Raw genomic sequence first — 22,193 nt, 5'->3', positions numbered from 1 at the left:
TCTAAGAGTACCTACCATATGCTAATTGTACTAATGTGCTAATTGTGCTAATGCAGCAGCTCAAGTCATTCTCCCTATCATGATGTGATCTAAGTCAAAATTTGCTGCCAGAGAAATAGAAATGTGAAGGTCAGGTGGTATGGAGCCAATATTTCTGCCTGATATCATTTGGGTCACTCTGTAGTCTCCAGCTCTAACAAGCAGTTATTGGCTAATTAGCTGAACTTTCTCAGGTGTTAAGACTTTCATCCATTGGCCACACCATGATCAGTACCTCTTCCCCAGAATACTGCTGCCAACTTGAATTATTCCATCCTCCCAAGAGCAATGAAAACAGCATTTATGGATCACCCACAACATTTCTGATTATAGCCACAGGATGATCAAATCAAATGGTTTAATTTTATACACATTTCCTTAAGTATAAAACCTGGAGATCTCAACAAGATATTTACTAGTTTGTGCTGATGGACCAGATCTAGTCACTGGGAGACACTTGCCCTACTTTGCTAAGCAAATCCATTTTTCGTGAACTAAAAGAGACAAATTAAGATCCTTACTTCTATGCCAGAGATTTGTGCATTTTGTACTTTCACAAATATTGTAATTCTCTAGATTCACCTCAGTTCTACCTGAACCATTCCAGATATTTTCCAAGCATGATTTTATGTTGTATTTATTTATCTGGCCAGGAATTCCTAATTATGGAAGCATTTATATTTTAGCACACTCTAAGCATGAACTGATAGCTTCCTTTGTTTCCTTTTATCAGCTTCTCTTACAAGGTAAAAATCTAGGAATTGCATGGGAATATTCTCTTCCTAAATTGGAAACCGAAAAAACAAAAATATTAAAACATAACTATACATGGGCCATCATCCGTTCTAGATGCTCAGTCTCATGTGGAGCAGGTAAGATATCTCTGAAATGTTTTAGAATATAGTTTTATTGCAGACTACAAATTGTTCCATTTTCAGAAATCAGACCTTCCTAGGCTCATTCAATCAATTCTGAAATATAGTCCACTTGGATAATAATCTCCTTAATGAGATATTTATGTCAGCTACCTCTTAAGTTTATCTTAAATATTAGAGACAAAGGGAAAGTCACCTGATATTTTGTTATGCTGGTCATTTTTTGTTAACAAACTGAGAAAAATAATACCAATAACTCAAAATATTTTTACATGTCACCCCAATACTATTTTTTGAACAGGAAATTGATGACAAAAGTTAAAGAGTGTAGTATGTCTATATACCGGTAATAATTTTAATAAAGATAGAGAGAGAGAGAAGTGAGTTCCTATCTTCATCAATAGAAGTATAAATAATTTTAGTAACTCATCACATCTTAAAGTACAATAAGTGGCTTCTTCTTTCCGTATCCCATTTCTTATCTACAAACAAATCCATAAAGCATTGTCATTTCAGTCCTGGCGTCAACAAAAATCCATTTAAGGTTACCAGAGATAACAACATATATATTCCTTCCTTTAACAACTGTAATCTTTAGTCCATTCAAATCATGTCTTAGCACTTGCTTTTTTTTTCATTTTTCTTTGTTCCTTCTCATGAGGTTCTTCAAAATTTTAATGTCTCTTTTCTAAATTTTCTAAATCCAATGCAGGAAAATTATCCAGGTCACTTTCTTGGTTTATTATTTGTATATCACTTTTAATTATTAAATACCAGCCAGTTTCTTTTGCATGTCCAATACAGCATCTTTTTCCATGTCATTCTTGCAGCCTGACCTTCGTAAATCCTCTTTCAACTTAGTCTCAATCTTGTCAAGTAAAACTTGTTCCTCTTCGATAACATCTTTTACACACAGTCCTTCCTGTGAGGCAGGTGTCTCTGTCGACACTATAACATTAATTTCTGAGTTCATTTTCCAAAAACATCCTTCAATATGTCATATGTTAGATTATTTTGTTCACTTCCATAAATGTAATTCAGATTTGTGAGTTCTTCTCCTTTAATTGTAATTGTCTTTAATTGTAATTTTACACTTAGGCAAAAAAAAAACCAAATGTGTAGGTATAGAATATGTGGTAACTGGCTGGACAGCAGTAACTTTGAGAAGGATCAGGAGTCCTAGTGGACAATTACTTAAGTATGAGCCAGCAGTGTACTGTAGCTGCCACAAGATCCAATTCAGCAATGTTCTGTAATAACTTCTGCCTCTATTGCCTAATTTTTAAATCTTACTTTAAAAAAATCAAAACAAAAATATTTTCCCATGGGAAGGATTTATTAGAATTAATTCCAAAATTTTATTTCAAATTTATTTGGACCCTTATTCCATTTATAACTTTCTGAAATCAAAGTTTTAGGCACTCTTTTGTGAATTATTCCAATTTAAATTCTTATAGTTAAAACTTCCTTTACTAAGGATTGAAGGAAACTCACCCAGTTCTATGTAACCATAAATCATAATTTGATTTTTTTCTGTTTTATGCAAAAAGTTTATAAGGGGTTTCCAGTAACAAGCAATTTCCAAAAGTGATTAGAGGAGGTAATATGTAAACTGGTGTCCTTTCAATGGCATTGACTTTGGTTTGAGCAAGATTCCCTCATCTCACAGAACTCTAAACCCACAGAGGCCATTAATCTTATGGTCTCCTTGTGAGCTATCTGGAGCACTTTTGGGCAATCTCAAATCATCTCCTTGTCCAGAGAGGTTTCAAAGAGCCAGTTTACTATCCAGGTCTTCTTCCACTGCAATTTTTGGGTCCACTTTTCATGGAGTAGTCTTTAGTCTGCTATTTCTTATCTGGAAGTTCAAAATTAAACAGTACCTCTCAAAAGGATTTACAAATAGTTATTTTTTATTCAACTTAATGATAACTTGGATTAGGTCTGCAGTGGCAATAGTCAGAAACACTTCATGTGTGTATCTATTTATAGTGTATTTATCTACAATGTAAATAATAATAATAATAATAATAATAATAATAATAATAATAATAATAATAATAATAATAATAATAATAATAATAATAAAGTTGGAAGGGACCTTGGAGGTCATCTAGTCCAACCCCCTGCTCAGGCAGGAAACCTTATACCATTTCAGGCAAATGGCTGTCCAGTCTTCTTAAAAACCTCCAGTGTTGGAGCATTCACCACCTCTGGAGGCAGGTTGTTCCACTGGTTAATTGTTCTAACTGTCAGGAAGTTTCTCCTTAGATCTAGGTTGCTTCTCTCCTTGACTAGTTTCCATCCGTTGCTTCTTGTCCTGCTTTCAGGCGCTTTGGAGAATAGCTTGGCTCCCTCTTCTTTGTGGTAGCCCCTGAGAGTTGTATCTATTTATAGATCTGTCTAACTGAGCAAAATTTTGAGTTTTGGATTCAAGGCTGAAACTAGATTTTTGTTATTCTTCAAAAGACAGTAATTTTCTTTTTTGGCATTGTTTTATGTTACTGAAGAAGGAAATTAAAGGACTCTGTTTTGCTTAAGGTATAATAATGCAAAAGATGAGATGCTTGGACAGACTGAGAACTAGATGGTAAAACTGGAGGCTCAAAATGACCTCTGAAATAGTTAGCTGCTTTCCTCTGTTCCAGAATAATATCCCCCAATCTATTGCCTTTCAGGTGTATTGGTTTACAGCTCTTGTTATTGCTTTGTGGACTGAGATAGAGTTAAAGTTCAACCTAATCTGAAAACAGGGTGGGGAAATCTGTGGTAAGAGGACCCCATGAAGACACATGCCTATTATTATCCATTTAAGATGCTGTCACCTAGACTAGTCTGGGTAGCTACCAATGACTGACAAGATGAAAATTACATTGTTAGAGGCCAGAATCTGCATCTGAGCTGTCTGTTTATGGGTGAATAATCCCCTACTGCTTGTTCTGGGTAAACATCTGCCACCTGGAGGATGAAGAGGTGATGTCATGTAAAAGGTAAAGGTCAAAATGACTGTGATCCTTAAAAACTGAAGCTGATCTTTGTCTCAGCAGCTTCAATACAGTTACCTCTGCCTTTGACCTAAGAAGGTTATGCTTGTCAAACTGTAGCAGAATTTTAAAGTGATCATTTGCCCTTCTTCAATCTTTCCTTTTAATCTCATTTTAGATTTTTTTAAAAAAAATTATTGGTATGTGTTAGTATCACCTGGATGGATTTATTAGTTAACCATTACTAAATTACATATTGCTAAGGCTGGAATTAAATGCTTAGTAGGGAGTGTTTTTTCAGAAAATTTCTGCTGCAAGTATAAAAAGAAAAAAGAATGGCAAAAAAGCAAACTTCATCCTGAGCCCAATTTCATTTTGGTTGTAACAAACATCCCTCCCCCACCCCGCCCCCAATAAGTAGGAAGCTTCAGTGGACAAACAATGGAATCCAATGTGTTACATGCACACACATTTCTTCAGTGAAGAAGCACAGCTGGACACACTGGCAGCTGGATATTTATTGTTCCAAGTGTTTTATCAGTTTGTTTTTTCTTTGTCCATTTAAGCTTAATGTCAGGACCCACCCTAAACCATGTCTTAGGAAGACAAAATTCTTGGAGTCAAATCTATTCCAAAAAGAATCTTTACTACAACATGCTTGGTTGTAGGAAACGAGACAGGACTTAATATTATTCCATGAAGTAAACCCTTATAAAGAGTTCCCGGTTTAACCCCCCTTAACCCCATTTGGTCAGTCCCCCATCCTTTATCTCGTATCATCCCTCTCGTGGGAAAAAGGAACTTAGGACCCTTCATGTTTATTGCTCTCTTCCGTGACAAAAGCCAGATGCTAGCCCCCCCTTTTGTTTCCCCAGTTCAAAAGGCTTCTCCTTTCCTTTGAAATGCCTAATACCGGTTCAATACACATCTATTCTCTTCTCTTCGGGAGATGGCAGAATCCATGGAATAATGTTTGAAACATTCCATTTATGAATATGATATAAATGGATTCTGACACTTCCAGAGATCTACTCATTTCAATAAAATGTAGGTCCACTGATGCAATTCTGAACTTTGTAAATTGTAGCAATGTCCATAAGTCAGTGCTAATAATTTTTAGCTTGTTTGTTCATCTCAATAATTGTATGGTGTTATAGTAACACTTCAGACAGAATAGCGACAGATAACCTTTTGTTGTCTGAGAGCAACACTTAATATTACTTTCCTGGCCAAGTGTTCAATGGCTTCAGTGATACATTGGGTGGAGAAGGTGACAATTATTTGAAAGCGAGTGGGGCAGAATTTTCTAAAAAAAAATATTCCAAGAATTATTTAAAATCAATGCAGTGTAGCTAAACAAAGAAACATTACAGGTCACACAATGGCCTTGATAATTACTCCACTAGATTTAAAAATACAGTAGTCATGGAAACAACTCTAGGGTCCAGAACTAATGAATTACAACTTATGAGATAGAGCTTCATTCGAAATTAGTTTCTTCCTATATCAGTTTTAAAAATGATGATCCATATTTTATTATTTTGGAAGCCAATTCTTCCCCTGAATGTTTGTACATATTTGGGGGGGGGCGAGAGAGTCTGATTTATTTGTCAAACTGAAAAGTTGTTGCCTTCTTCCCAGTTCAGAGTCACTCACCTTGCTGGGAAGATGACATGCTGCCAGCTGTTTTCTGAGCTTCTTGTTAGTCACTGCACAGACAGCATGTGATGGGCAGGTCCATAAAATGCATGACTAAGTTGTCTGGACGTCTGGCAGGCCATTTATTATGTAACTATCAAAAATAGCAGAGTCTGCATGGGGAGACTACATTGGTAAAGAGACTGATAATAGAACTAGAATAAATTGTAGAATAGAGTCCTTCCAACTCTGAATGTTAAATGGCCACCATTGCCCTCACTCACTCTTTGTATTAGTAGACTGATATAAATTTACATCAGTCGTGCAAAATGTTATGAAAAAAAAGTACATACACAAAAAAAATTAAGGAAAGGATAAACTTACACTGAGCGAAGTGTTCATAGAAGGGATGAAGAAACAGGGAAACTCCCACAATAGGGGGAAAGGAGAAGATAAAAGCTGAGGAGAGTAAGTCTGCCCTATGGATCTCCGTACCCACCTTAGTATTCTGAGGTGGTTCCCTTCAGGCAAAGTCTCCCTCGTAGCCATTTTATAAAGGCCCTGAGACAGGTTTGGAGGATTAAAAACAGGAGATGATGAGTGTTCATGTTTAGAGAAGACTTGAACTCAGTGGAGAAGGCACCAAATAATGACAACTGGGTTTCTTCCAGCTGAAGTTGACATAAGTTGAAACCTGCCCCATCTCATCCTTTCTTTCTTCTTCATAGAGCATCAGTGGATTCTGTAACTATAATATGGTAATTCCCTGCATTGAGAATCCTTAAAAGACTAAAGACAAGTTTGAACTGTAGGAGCTGAGTAACATGGGGAAGTAGAATGGTAATGATTCTGCCCACCAGGCCATTGTCTATCTCATCCTAAGGCTGTTTACATACAGTTTATCAAACTATATATAGCAGAATGTAAGTTTAAACATGTTAATGAAATGGGTCAAACATTCCTTCAGACTAGTAGTGTGTGTCGGACCAAACTGTATTTTGCTTTTACAAATTTTATGAGGGTTGATCACTATGTAGCCTTCCATATATTATTTTAAGGCATAAAAAAGTACTCAGATTTGCAAAGAAAAAAACTCTAAATTGGAATCACAGCTACTCAGAACAATAAAGCAGTTGCCTGCACTGAGCTAAATGCTGCCTGAATTAACACAATGGAAAATTTGGAGTAGATAGATAGATAATCCCTATTTGCAAACTTCAAATCCAATAATCTAAACTTTTATCTAATTCAAATATAGTCAACAAAATTGTTCTCATGATATAAGATCTATACAGTTGTTCTTGAACTCTGCATCCTACATTTTTGTAGTTAGTTGATTTATAAATTAGCAGATGCTGTTTCATTTTATTACCTTTTTCTGATTTTGTTGTCTTTTCATCCTTTGGCATTACTTTCTGATATATTTGAGAACTGGTATGTGCTCAGATTATCAGTTTCCTGTTCATTTTTTCCTTTAAAGTTATCAGAATCATTATAAAACATCAGTCATTATCAGATCACAAAATATGTTTTGTGGTGTGATTTAATTAGTGCTTGACGCTGAGCTTGTTGATCAGAAGGTCGGCAGTTTGGCGGGTCGAATCCCGAGTGCCGCGTAGCAGAGTGAGCCCCTGTTACTTGTCCCATCTTCTGCCAACCTAGCAGTTCGAAAGCACGTAAAAATGCAAGTAGAAAAATAGGGACCACTACGGTGGGAAGGTAACAGCGTTCCGTGCGCCTTTGGCATCTAGTCATGCCGGCCACATGACCACGGAGACGTCCTCGGACAAGCGCTGGCTCTTCGGCTTTGAAACGGAGATGAGCACCGGCCCCTAGAGTCGGAAACGACTAGCACGCATGTGCGGGGAAACCTTTACCTTTTTATGTAGTCATATCTATTGATGATTTATAAGAATAGGGTAAGAAATGTAAACTGAGCTGTAACAAACTGCAGACATTGTCTGACAATAAAATTTAAAAATGGAGTGATGGATTAATAAGAAATAATCCAGAAATAAAATCAAAACATTTGAATTGGTAGAACTTTGTAAATAATCCCCTTGTTTCCTTTCTCTGAAGAAATTTGTCTGAATTATACATTCCTGTGACTGAAAAAGGAAGCTGCATCCCTTTTCTGCTAATACAGAGCTAACAACAAGCTAACTTGTGTAGACACAACTGAGTTTACATTTTAGCAAAGAATCGTGGATGGAAATTTAAAAAAAAAGGCTGCAGAAAGGAAAAACAACTGTGGAGCAGCAAATAGGAGCAAATGATACGTCATATTCCCAAGAATTGTTTGTCAAATAGTCATGAGAATTAGTTAATACGTAAGGAACAAAGCATGTCTTTGACCTGGGAAATCAAACCATGGGAGGTAGTCATATAAGTGTGCTTATTGTTTGCATAGGATTGTGTAAGATGGACACCATGGCTTGAGATAATCAAAAAATGGAGTTCCAAATGTAAACAGTTGTTCATGATTTTGTATTTGCCATTTATGCTGTGTTATATGCAGGTCAAATGGTGACAAAAGAAACCTGCTACAAAGATTTTCAAGTACAAGTCGATATGTCTTTATGTGACCACAAGAGTCGACCAGCTACTGGAGCCATCCCTTGCAAAATGCCACCTTGTCCTCCCAGGTAATAAAATGCACAACAAAGTGTATATTTCCTAAAAAAAGTATGAGGCATTACATATACCTGTTCAATGAATTTGCAACACCTTTCAACTGCAACTCTGTTTGGAATGTATTTGTAATATGCACTGGCTTCCAAGTTTGTTTCCAGGGATGGTTCAAGTCCTGGTCATTAAGGCTTTTGCAAGTGAATGAATATATGTACTTCTTGGTGTGATAAGCTTTGGGAAGTCTAGGCTGGAATATATTACCAATAGCAAAACATTTTCTAAATCTTTGGACTGAACATTCATGCCAAAGCTGGCCATGAAAAGCCCTGGTGGCACAGTATTGCAGGCAAACATCCTGGAGTTTGATCCTGACCAGCTCACATTTGACTCATCTTCCATCCTTCCGGGATCGGTAAAACGGGGACTCAGATTATTAGAGGCAATATGCAGAATGAACCCACCCAGAGAATTCTGTAAAGCGCTATGGGGTGGTATTTCTATTTGCCTTTCTGGACCCTGAAAGGCTTTCTGCTTAGGCTGGAACCTTTTCTGTAGAACAAACTGTTCTTGACTCTGCTGTGTTGCTATGTGCCCTTTCTGTCTTCCTCCTGCTTTTTCTGCAGTTACATTTTCTATTATTTGGTTCTGACTAGTACTTGTTCCTTGAGTCTTAACAATTTGTCCCTTGGCTCTGACCTCAAGTTCAGTTTCTGCTTCCCCATCTTCTTCTCACTATCATTCAGCTGATGGTCTACATCAGGGATGTCAAACTCAATTTCATTGAGGGCCGCATCAGCATTGTGGTTGCCCTCAGGGGGCTGGGTGGGTGTGGCCTGGGTGGGCGTGGCCTACTGGGTGGGTGTGGCTAGAGTGCAAATGGCCTACTGGGTGGGCGTGGCCAGCTCTACATCGTTCACATCAAGGGTGCCTATGGGGGCCTGGGCAGGAGTGGGACAGATCTGAGGGTCTCTGGCAGAAGGAGGGTCTCTGGGCCAGGGCCAAGGCAGTGGGGGCCGTTCCCTCACTGTTTCCAGGATGGCTTCACGGGCCACATAAAACCACTTCGCGGGCCGGATCCGGCCCCCGGGCCTTGTGTTTGACATGTCTGGTCTACATGTAGGATAGAACCTTTTCGCTTAGGTCACCTAAGCTGTAAGTGATAACTTAAGTCACCCCTTCCCCTGAAGCCCATTTGCCCTCACTATTAGCATTTAAACATGCTATGGATAACAATTTAAGTTCCACCCTATCTTAAACTTCACTTAGCTCTTTAACTCCTATATTGCTATGCAGTCTTATGGCTTTGCATTGCAACTGATGTTTATTTTATTTATTCTACTGATTAATGCATTTGTTTTCAGTTAACACTCTCTACCTTCTTGCAGTCCCATATAAGAGTATAATAGTAAAAAAATAATCTTTACCAGTTAGGTGTGGGGGGGGTGTTCTTCCCCGACTGTGATGGATTTTGTAACTCAAAAGCTTAACAAAGATTACTGATCATTAATACCCTAATCATCCATGAACAACAATAAAGCCTTTCATTAGAATTTGAATGGACTAATGTAGGTCATATTGTATAACTGACCCCAGTCATATCATAAACTGGCAATTTTTTCTTGTGTACACTAGGTTGGAGGCAGGTACCAGGGCATTCAAGGACATATTATTTCTGATAAGGTGTATCTCAGAGAACCTGATATAGGTGTTATGGGATAATTTCAGTAACTTCTATGTATCAAATGAAATAGTGGTTTCAGTAAAAATAGGAGATTAATTTCTTGTCCTTAATTCTCCTGTCTGTACAGTCCGATAGGTTTGAAATTATTCTTTTTTTTGGCAGAGGAGATGGTTTCCACCTGTCCTTTTCTTTGGTAATGAACTAGTCTGGATGTAGATTGTTTACCTGCATCCCCTTATAAGAATTTTCTCCGTCATAATCTCAATGTAGATCAAGAAATGCCATAGAATTCAAGCCAATGAACTAATATTTATGGAGTGCCAGTTCAAAACTCATGTTAATTTTGGTATTTTGTTGAGCATCTCTAAAGTTATTATTCCTAAGTTTTATCCTTCTCTCCAAGGTAAAATAACGAAATAATATAATACTTATAATAGTAAGGATGACTATCACCACTTTTGGTGCTTCAACAGCTTCCCATCCTTAGATGTACCTTGGCTGTACCCCAATAGTGGAAATCCAAGGGTAGTGTTGAGAGAGATAAAGAGAGAGAAAGAAAGAGACACAGAGAGAGAGAGAGAGAGAGAGGGAGGGAGGGAGGAAGAGAGGGTGAGAGGGATGGAGAGAATATCCATATGCAGATCTTTTTATCTTGACTTGTGATGCCAAGCATGTATATTTGCATGTGTCTTTGTGCCACTCGTAGCTTTTGTATTGATTGTGAGGCTAGTGTCCATGTTTCACTGGCATATGTTAGAACTACATTCATGTTTTCAAGTAACAGCAAGTAGCAATACCTAACCAGTTTTTGCTGATCACAAAAAAATTTTTTTTTAAAAAGTATTGTTGAACCTTGAATGGAAGTTCCATCAAGAAATTCTAGGGATATGGATTATATTGGGAAATTGAAAGCAAAATAATCCAGAAAGAAGGTAAAGGCAAACTATTTTAGTACTACTTGCAAAAAAAGCAACACCACCTTAAGAGGACTTGGCCTTTATAACATATATGAGAAGCTATTACTTGAGCTCCTATCAGAAAAACTGCATAGTCAAGATTAAGTGCTTTGGTGTAGCATTTTCTTGGAGATACAATTTGGCTCCAGCAGTGCTGGGATTAAGGAAAGCTATTAAAATCTGGTTAACCTTTGGGCTGATATATCATGAGTCTGTACCCACTGGTAGTGGGGTTTAACAGTGTCTTTCATGTTCTTGATGCATAACAAGACTTGCTATTTTATTCTTACTTGTTATTATTTTATTGTTTTAATCTTATTGGCAGATAACAAGTATGTGATCTATTCAATGATAGGAGTGGCATATAATTCCATGAAATTAAATAAATATAAAAATAAATAAATAATAAATAAATAACTGAAACAGTTCCTACCTAGAGCTGTTAGAATTCCTGTTTAAGTAACATATGACCTGTTTAATTTTTAGGTTCTTGAACTAGTTGTGCAGACCCTTCTAATTTCATTGAACCCGAGTCATCATAGTAAAATAGCTATTTAGTTGCAGCACATACCCGAAATACCCAAGCAGTTATTTTATGGTTCCTTATGCAGATATAGTGAGTTACCTCATTTAGATGCCGTCTGTCAAGTTAAAAGAGACATTGCTATACCGTCTGGAACCTCCAGACATCATTTCTCTGTTGTGCATAAGATATTTTGGAATTCATGGCCACAAGCTCCAAAGTTGGCTGTAATCCCAGTTTTGAGCATTTAAACTAACTGAGCTAACACATTAAATTTATAAATATTAGATTTACACTAGCTAGCCTTAAGCCAGTTTTTTTTTAGCTGTTGAGCATGTCCCAAAAATGTCTACCATAAACATTTATGTTGTGTTCTCCTCATGCAATATTACAAGCTGAAGATAGAATTCCAATTAAATCCATTAGTGTTGCTGCTGTGCTGCTGCTGCTGCTGCATGATTGACAGCTACAAAAACATGCATTCATTTCAGAGCTTTCTTGGGTCACTTCTGTGTTTGCCCGATATATATTTTGTAGCCTAATTTTAACTATGTTCATTTAAAAAAGTTCCATTTTCTCCTGCCCACTACCCTACAGGTTGAGGCAAGATTTCCTCATGTCTAATTCTTCCTGAGAACTCCTTTCTTTCTTTCTTTCTTTCTTTCTTTCTTTCTTTCTTTCTTTCTTTCTTTCTTTCTTTCTTTCTTTCTTTCCCACGATTATCAACATAGAGATCATCACTGGAAGAGGAACTAGAACATCCTTCTATCACAGATGGACCTGGCTTCAGAGAGGGACTCCTCCATTTCTATGACATGAAGGATTGTAGTAGAAAAGGATGGGAAAACCTTGTTCTGAGTGTGTGCATTATAATATATTGCTAATTTTTAGAAAGTGTTTTAATATTGCTCTTCATGTCACAGCAGAAGAAAATTAAATTCATTTTAAAATGGGTAAAAATAAATCAATCCATCTTAGGATGCAACAATAAAAGGCAAATATAAATACTGTAATAATTAAAACATCTCAAATTTTTAGCCAACAAAGTTGAAAAAACCCCAATAAAATTTCAGTGTTAGTTGTACTTTAATAATATGGGTGGGGCAAGATGGCAATCACAGTTTGCAATCAAAGCTTCATTGCACTGGCATCATACCCTGTATCAAAGTGGCAGACTTTAATCATAATGTCATTTTGCCTCATTTTGCCCACCTTCCACCCCTGGTGAGTACTGTTGCGTGAGCTCAATTCCTGGTGCATTCAAAAACATGCCTGTTCTGATTTCTTGGTGGTGGTAGTTTGTCATTGTGCCTTCTAGGCTGTTTGGGATACCCAGTAATCTAACCTACTGTCCTGAGTATCTCTGATCTTTGGAGAAAAGCTTTCCCTAATTATTTTAGAAAGGCTCAGATTTAAAAGAGAAGAGCTCCTTGAGAAATGTGGAACTCGAGTTATTTAAGGCATTGACAGTATGGAGTATGCATCAGCTTCTCTAATTAGAACGTTGTGAGAACATAAATAATTGTGGTCAAACTGTATCACTTCTCTAGCAAACTAAGTGAGACTGGTGGAAGGCATTCCTAGCCACCGAGGCTACTAAGCCCATGGTGGCGAACCTAGCCCCAGTCCTACGCCTTCAGCTGGGTTTTATAAAACCTTTTCACTTTAGGCCTCCGCCGCCGTCTACAAAAAAAAGGTTCAGTAAATCAATTTCAACTTCTCATGGGGAAAAAAGTTCTCACAAAGTTGGAATTGATTGGTTGAACTTTTTAGTCCCACCCAGTCTGCCATTACCACTGTAGCCACGCCCACCCAATGGGCCACATCGACCCAATTGGCCAAACCCACCCAAAGGGCCATGCCCACCCGGCACCCGATGATACATAAGTGGGGTTTGGGTTGCAGTTTGGGCACTTGGTCTCTAAATGGTTCGCCATCACTGTACTAAGCCTCTCAAATGGCAAAACTAAGTCAAGCTATTCTGGGAAAGTTCATCTCCATCTGGAATAAATTGAAGTTCTGATCTAAGAATCTCTCATTCAGACAACTCTTGACAGGATTCAGCCTTAGTTTATTGTCTCAATTTTGACCATTATTGAATCTCGTCACTGGTGGAGCCCCAATGATCAACATATGTGATTTAGGAAAAAGATGAAAATAATCTTCTCAGCTTCTTTTCAATATCTTAATCCTTTAATTCTTTTATCATCTAGCAATTCAGGCAGTTTCTTCATTCTGCAATTTTGTTAATTGGGAATTTTTTTTAAAAAAAACAGTTCTGATCTTAAAATGGTATTAACATCCTGTATGTATTTCAGGACTCTTTTTCTGCATCCTTTATTGTCATCTTGCATTTTTTTTCGTACAACTGTGGAGAAACTCTTCTCTAATAAGTTCCTTGAAGCTGATAACTCTCTTGGATACTTTGTTATTGTATATTAGCTGAATATCTATTACTGTGTTTTTCAGTATACACAAACACACACACACACACAGGCACACAAACACTGAGAGAGAAAGAGAGAAGGAGAGAGAAATTTTATAAAGACATCTGATTTATCAAGTTGTTTGGCTCTAAGCCAAAATTAACATAATGTTTTAACTTACTGATACCGCAAATTCATAGAAGGAAGGAATGTTCACGTATTGCATTGCATTCTGTAGGCGCAGACAGAGCATGGTGCTTTTTTTCTGACTGTTCCATACTTCTTCCACCACGTCAATCTATTCCCAGGCTAATCTTAGGACTTCATTTTAAAAAAACATATAAAATCATATAGATCCTATTAATTTCAATTCATTTTCTTTTTTGTAAATATGCATATGAGTTTAGACTTACCATAAAATTTATTAATCTGAAATTGATCTATATATTAATATAGATCAGACATGTCAAACACAAGGCCCGGGGGCCAGATCCGGCCCATGAAGTGGTTTCATGTGGCCCGCGAAGCCATCCTGGAAACAGTGAGGGAATGGCCCCCCACTGCCTTGGCCCTGGCCCAGAGACCCTCCTTCTGCCAGAGACCCTCAGATCTGTCCCACTCCTGCCCAGGCCCCCATAGGCACCCTTGATGCGAATGATGTAGAGCTGGCCATGCCCACCCAGTAGGCCATACGCACTCTAGCCACGCCCACCCAGTAGGCCACGCCCACCCTGGCCATACCCACCCGACCCCCTGAGGGCAACCACAATGCTGATGTGGCCCTCAATGAAATTGAGTTTGACACCCCTGATATAGATCCTAAAAGTCACTTAAATACAGTACCATTTTTCCTCTATGTTTAGCATACAGGTATCTGATAGCTTGAATAGCAATTTGCAAGTAACTGAACATTATTATAAGGTTTTTGATGATGCCAATATTCTGGTTGCATTTTACTACATTCATATACAGTATATTTAAAACATAGCATTGTGTCTGAATCTTCCTCTATTGCAGAATTTACTAGCATTCCCAAATCAGCTTTTTAAAAAGGATATAAGATAAAGATGTTGAGATTAATGAAATAAAACAGACAGCCCAGATCTATGGTTTGGATGAAAATACAGATAGCCTCGACTTACAACCATAACTGAGCCCAAAATTTCTGTTGCTAAGTAAGATATTTGTTAAGTGAGCTTTGCCCCATTTATGACCTTTCTTGCCATAGTTGCTAAGTGAATCACTGCAGTGGTTAAGTTAGTAACATGGTTGTTAAGTGAATTTGGTTTCCCCATTGGCTTTGCTTGTCAGAAGGTCGCAAAAAGTGATCACGTGACCCTCAGCCATTGCAACTGTCATAAAAATGAATCAGTTGCAAAGCATCTGAATTTTGATCACATGACCATGGGTATGCTGCAGTGGTCGTAAATATGAAAAATAGTCATAAGTCACTTTTTCAGTGCCGCAGATTTGAATGGTCACTAAATGAACTGTTGTAAGTTGAGGATTAGTTGTACTCTGTGAGGTTTTCTATAGCAACACGAGCCCCTTTCTAACGACCTCTTTGGTTTACAGCAGGGGTAGGCAACCTTGGCTCTTTTATGACTCGTGGACTTCAACTCCCAGAATTCCTGAGCCAGCACAATTTCCACAGCTGGGAGTTGAAGACCATGAGTCATAAAAGAGCCAAGGTTGCCTACCCCTGGTTTAGAGCCTCAATAGAAAACTGTACAATCTGAGGTCATAAGACGGTATTTGAGCCCTCAAAACTGTGAATCCTTCCCTCAGAAAACATATACCTTATGTTGTCCTCATAAATTGCAGGATGGGTTTCTCTTCCACGTCCTAGCATTTCCCAACATTTTCTAGTCACTATTAGAAGCGGGGGAAAGGTGCACGGGTCCTGAACGAACAGCAGTCACGTAAAGCTGTACCTATCAGTCTTCATTCTCATCTGAATGTCCCATCAACAATTATTCTAAAAACATATTTTACGGGTAATCAAAGATATTAATGGATGGGTGGGTGGAACAAAGAGAGGGAGTAAGGAAAGGCTAGCTTGTTTCTTCTATCTGAGACCTGGAAATACTAACAGTTCCAATCCTTAGTTCATTTATTGTAGTCCACAAAATACAATGTGTTGATAGAAATCAATAGAGAGCATTCACAAGCTTTATCAAGTGCACAAGCAGCTACCCATTATAGGGTACAAGCGGACTAAACTGTTAAAAATAAAAAGGAACTGTGAAGAATCCAACAATGTTGATGGGAATGTTTTAGATCACTAACGGAGGGCTCGTTCCAGGAGTCTGCCTTTCCACGCTCTTTGCCAATCACCTGTCATCAACCCCCGTCTTTTCCATGCCAAGGTTTGATATTGGGCAGTAACTTGGGAAAAGAGAAAAGAGCATAAGCAGATTCCTGGGGGAGTCTGACACCTGCCCCTAAGGTCAATAAGTTGAACATCTGTTCAAACAGAAGAAATGGGGAAAATGTGACAGAAGCGGTATCTTCTGCTTTGGTTTGGTTTTTCCTGCAGTTGCATATTCATTCCTTTATACAGCAGCAAAAGCAGAATATGGATGAGACTATTATATGTAGCAAAACAAGTCTGAACCCTGGTAAATCTACTCACCAATATATGATGAAAGCCCTGTCAACAATTATAGATAGTCCTCAACTGACAACAGTTCGTTTAGTGACCATTCAAAGTTACAATAACCCTGAAAAAAGTGACTTATGACTGTTTTTCACACTTACGACCGTTACAGCATCCCCATGGTCATGTGATCAAAATTTGGATGTTTGGCAATAGCTTGTATTTATGACATTCTCTCAGTGTCCCAGGGTCATGTGTGATCAGCTTTCGCAACCTTCTGATAAGCAAAGTCACTTAACAACCACGTTACTAATTTAACAACTGCAGTGATTCACTTAATAATTGTGGCAAGAAAGGTTATAAAATGGGCCCAAACTCACAAAACTCACTCTCACTTAGCAAAAGGAATGTTGGGTTCAATTGTGGTCACAATGACTATCTGCATTTCTCCTGTAGCAAGACTAGGATGAGGCATAAACAATATAATCTGTATTTGATTTCTATGATGTTGTCTTTGAAATCACTAATAGTAAAGCAACCATATTTTGTGTTTTAAGAAATATTATAGGAAGAGAAATGCCTTGGTTTTTTTTTCAATTAGGAGATACAATCTCCTTCAAATCCAGCCTGACTCTAGATGGCTGCATGGACACGTTCTTCTGGTTTTCTTGGAAACAATACAGAAGGGTTTTGCTGGAATTGTATTTTCAGACTCCCAGTGTAACCTGCAAACTTTGGATTTTCTGATAGTCTTCCACTTACATACTTACCAGGCCCAACCCTACTTTGCTTTCAGATTAGGCCAGATTAGCCACATGCTGCCATCTGCTGAGGCATCCTTTCTGTTACTGGACTGCATATAGTCATCCAGTGAGTTCATATACTGTATAAGAAGAAGCTGGCTCAAGGATGTCTGGCTCTCAGATCATGCTCTTAATTGTGTACACATTATATCATTCATTGGGGTAAAGTATCTGAACATATTGTGATTGCTATTAGACTATAATTATTGTCAAAAAATTTCCTGCTTGCCAAAAAAAATCTAAATTAAAATATTGCTAGGGACAAAATGAATGATTTAAATCAAATTACATTGCTTTCACTATGTAGAATCATTGCCATATATTAATTTTCAAAATACACTTCAGAATGTCAGAAATATTTATGTTTAGAAAAGCGACATATTTCCATCATTAAAGAATAATAATCTATATCTGCTGTGTTCTTTCATTCTTTCTTTTGTTCTTTTTCATTCTTCTCTTCCCCCACTCTCCAAATCATATGATGTGAGTGACATTGAAACAATGGAAAGCTAAAAACAATCTGAAATAGCATCTGAGGTTTCAGGTTTCATGAACCTATGGAATATACTGAAAGTCGGTGTCTTTTACTTACTCTCTTATCATAATGAGAAAATAACATACAGGTAGTCCTTGACTTACATTAGTTTGCTTAATGACCGTTCAGAGTTACAAGACCACTGAAAAAAGTGACTTATGACCACGACCGTTGCAGCTCCCCCATGGTTATGTGATTAAAATTTGGATGCCTAGCAACTGGTGTGTGTGTGTGTGTGTGTGTGTGTGTGTGTGTGTGTGTATACACACACAAACACACAAACACATATATTATTTTTTTACAATAACAATCCTTAGTGCTTAATAAACAACACATTGTCTGGGTTCACATATTTAACATTAATAGTAATACAGTTTCCATTCCTATACTTGATTCCATTTTTCTTGCCATTTATAAAAATTATCCCACATTTGAAAGTATTCTGAATCTTGTTTACATTTCATTTTCAATGTAAACCGCAACTGGCATGTATTTATGACAGCTGCAGTATCTCAGGGTCATGCGATCATCTTTTACAACTTTCTGACCAGCAAAATCAATGGGACGCCCAGATTCACTTAACAACTGTATTACTAACTTAATAACTGCAGTCAGTCACTAAGGCAAGAAAGGTTCTAAAATGACACAAAACCAGTGGTGGGATTCAGCCGGTTTGGCACCACTTCGGCAAAACCGGTAGCTAATTTTTTGTTGCCCAGACCCGGAATGGACTTCCGGAAGAGGCATCCGCACAGAGAACTGATTGTTCACATATTTCAATCCCACCACTGGGCAAAACTCACTTAAGAAGCACCTTGCTTAGCAAGAGAAATTTTTGGCTCAATTGTAGTTGCAAATCGAGCTCTTAAATGTTTGGAGAAAAGCTGTGGTACAAATGTGATTCCCTACAAATAAATCAAATTCCCCTTATGTTGTGTTAGACAAGCTGGTCAGATCTGCAAGTGCAAACTGTGTTTGTTTGTTTTTTGTTTTTTTTAATCCTCTTCTAGCTGGTCTGTTGGGAACTGGAGTGGGTGCAGCTTGACTTGTGGAGGAGGAGAGATGTTTCGGGGTGTTCACTGCATGCAGAGAATTCAATACGAGCCAGAAAGGGTATCAGACTCCCTTTGTCAAATCCCTGCCCCAATCACCAGAGAGCTATGTAACACTCAAAGATGTCCGCCTACATGGAGCACCGGGCCATGGTCTGAGGTACATTAAATTCACACTTGTATACTTCACAATTACATCCAACAGATGAATAAATAACTACATGCATTTCAGGGTAACTTTGATTTCTTGGATAGAATTTGTAAGAAGACCTTTTATCATAATTGATAACCAGTGAAACTTTGGTAGACTTGAACATCAATCTACTGGAAGTGTGTAAAAAGGGAAGTTTCCCCCCCACCCCACCCCCCATCGGTATGAGAGATACAATTCAGGGAAAGTTATATAATAATTCATTACTGGAAATGTAGTTTGTCATCAGATATTACACACATGTAAGTCACCTGCAACTTTTAACAGCAATTAAAATATAATACACTTTAGGTAGAAATGGGCCTATACTCTGCTATAATCATTAGAGTGGATTTAATTCCAGTATGTTTTAAAATATTTTTAAACTAAGCATTTTTCAATTTAAAAGAGATCAGACTAAGAAACAAGAATTAGTACCGTTTACATTTATATGCTGTAATATAAATTTAGAACTAATGTGGAAAGATTAGTCGTCCTGACGCCATGCTTGCACACTTTCCTTCCATATGAAAATGGACTAAATGGGCACTTGATTCTTCTTCAATTCTATTCTAAATATTATGAGAAGGTAAGAATATTCTGGTGGAAAAGCAAAGTATACAACACACACCAAACTGCTACATATTTTATTTACTTCAAATTCTTTTCTCTTATTTTTGAGAAACATTTTGCTATCATGTGCGTTGTCCATTCTACACTCCCAGTGCTCTCGAACATGTGGGAAAGGCTGGAGGAAAAGAAATGTTCTGTGCAAAAGCTTCTCTTCCTCTCACTGGGATCAAATTTTACCTGATGCTGCTTGTGCCACAGAACTGAAACCAAACATGCAAGAAACCTGCCTCCTGAAACGATGCTATAAAAACAAGAAACTTCAGTGGTTTGTGTCTGCATGGACCGAGGTGAGAATACTTTCTTTTTTAAAAAAAATATGTATGCTACTGAATATACAATCGCTTCCATTCATGATGGATAACTTTGCAAGTAAGATTTACTACTCTTGAGGATTCAATTACTATCCTGAAGAATGGGCTCCTTGGTGCTCTCTGAACTTGGTTGTTTCCTGCAGATCTTTCATTACCCAAGTAGGTAACCTCATCAGTTTAAGTTGGTAATGAAGTCATCAGTGCAACTCAGTGCTAGTAAAACATCTGCAAATAAACAACTAGGCTCAGAGAGTACCAGCAACTCCACATTCAACTCTGAGGTACGCATATTCTCTTCTATTGGAACAAGAATGTATTTTTGCCCCGGGGGTGTGGGAGGGCAGACCCCTGAGCTCAGGCTGGTTTATTTGAATGCCAGGTCTGTGGTGAATAAAGCTCCCCTCATCCGGGAAGTGATCGAGGAGGAAGGCGCGGACCTGGCATGCATTACGGAAACTTGGTTGGGCCCAGAAGGAGGGGTTCCTCTGATTGAATTGTGCCCACCAGGTTTCCGTGTGCTGCACCAGCCTCAGGCTCAGGGTAGGAGCGGTGGGGTGGCAGTTGTCATTAAGGAGGCCTTTTGTCCGTGGGAGGCCTCTGCCCCTCAGATAGACGGGTGTGAGTCTCTCCTTCTGAGGTGGGGCCCTGGAGGTCAGTTGGGCCTGTTGCTCGCATACCTATCTCCCAGCTGCATGACAACGGCCCTGCCTGGGCTACTCAATGCTCTCTTGGGGTTGGCGGTTGAGTTTCCCAGACTTATTGTTCTGGGTGATTTCAACCTACCTTCCTTGGGGGGGGCGTCGGGTGTGGCTGGAGAGTTCATGGCTTCCATGATGGCCATGGACCTGACCCAGATAATTCAGGGTCGGACTCATGAGGGGGGAAACGCACCCGACCTTATTTTTATCTCTGGGCAGTGGCTTAATGATCTGGGTGGGGGTTCCCCAACTGTTCGACCCCTTTCATGGACCGATCATTATCTCCTATGGCTTGGCCTCTGTTATGCCACCTCCCATCTCTGGGATGCAGAACCGACTCGGTGGTTCCGCCCCAGGCGCCTGATGGATCCGGAAAGGTTCCAGATGGCGCTTGGGTTGATTCCTGCCTCCCTTTCCCACAGTCCAGTCAGAACCTTGGTGGACGCCTGGCAACGGGCTGCCTCTGAGGCTCTCGACCATGTTGTGCCTTTGCGGCCTCTGACCCGGCACAGATCCCAGTTAGCCCCTTGGTTCTCCGTGGACCTGAGAGAGATGAAGCACCGGAGAAGGGGCCTAGAGAGCAGTTGGAGATCCAGTCAGTTCGAATCTGACCGAGCACAGTTAAGATATTTTACTAGATCTTATCTTGTGGCAATGGAAGTGGCGAAGCGTGCTTACTTCGCCACTTTCATTGTATCCGCAGATAACTGCCCGGCTGCCCTGTTTAGAGTGACCCATTCCCTATTGAATCAGGGGATGAGGGAGGACCCTTTGCGGGGACGAGTTGAGGAATTTAGTCAGCATCTGCTGGACAAAATCGCTCAGATCCGGACCGGCCTGGACTCCGAATGGGCAGTATCTGACGGGGGTGAAGCGACTGGTCTTGTTGATACCATTTGGGAGGAGTTTGACCCTGTGACTCTGGATGAAGTGGACAGAATCATGGGAAGACTGAATGCCGCCACGTGTTTGTTGGACCCGTGTCCCTCCTGGCTGGCGTATGTGACCAGGGAGGTTACACGAGGCTGGCTCCAAGCGGTTATTAACACTTCTTTGAGTGAGGGGTGCTTGCCTGCTGCCTTGAAGGAGGTGGTGGTGAGGCCCCTCCTCAAGAAGCCTCTCCTGGACCCAGCTAATTTGAACAACTTTCGTCCTGTCTCCAACCTTCCCTTTATTGCGAAGGTTGTTGAGAGCGTGGTGGCACGGCAGCTCCCGCTGCTTCTGGAGGAAACTGAGTATCTGGACCCATGCCAATCGGGTTTCAGGCCTGGGTACAGCACGGAGATGGCATTGGTCGTGCTGGTGGATGATCTCTGGCAGGCCCGGGATAGGGGTTATTCCTCAGTCCTGGTCCTATTAGATCTCTCAGTGGCTTTTGATACCATTGACCATGGTATCTTGCTGCGACGTCTCGAGGGGTTGGGAGTGGGAGGCACCATTTTACGGTGGTTCTCCTCTTACCTCTCGGGCCGTTCTCAGTCAGTGTTGGCAGGGGGGCAGAGGTCAACCCCGAGGCCCCTCACTTGTGGGGTACCTCAGGGGTCGGTCCTCTCTCCCCTCCTGTTCAACATCTATATGAAGCCGCTGGGTGAGATCATCCGTGGTTTCGGAGTAAGGTA

The 22,193-nt window shown here is 39.4% G+C and overlaps 1 protein-coding gene across 1 annotated transcript in view; it reads left to right on the top strand.

The window, feature by feature from the left end:
- ADAMTS16 (ADAM metallopeptidase with thrombospondin type 1 motif 16) overlaps positions 1-22,193 on the top strand; it is a gene marked incomplete at its 5' end in the record, with an annotated part of 97,243 nt that overhangs the window by 59,019 nt on the left and 16,031 nt on the right. Inside the window, 4 exons of the mRNA XM_083360296.1 lie at positions 773-911; positions 8,055-8,181; positions 18,701-18,902; positions 19,658-19,852. Coding sequence (XP_083216422.1) covers positions 773-911; positions 8,055-8,181; positions 18,701-18,902; positions 19,658-19,852 — 663 coding nt within the window. The remainder of the gene's footprint in view (positions 1-772; positions 912-8,054; positions 8,182-18,700; positions 18,903-19,657; positions 19,853-22,193) is intronic.

The sequence above is a fragment of the Vipera ursinii genome (genome assembly GCF_947247035.1).
Source record: "Vipera ursinii genome assembly, chromosome: 3".
Lineage (NCBI taxonomy): Eukaryota > Metazoa > Chordata > Lepidosauria > Squamata > Viperidae > Vipera > Vipera ursinii.
Note: the sequence above shows the minus strand (reverse complement) of the source record. Positions and strands in the feature narration are given on the sequence as shown.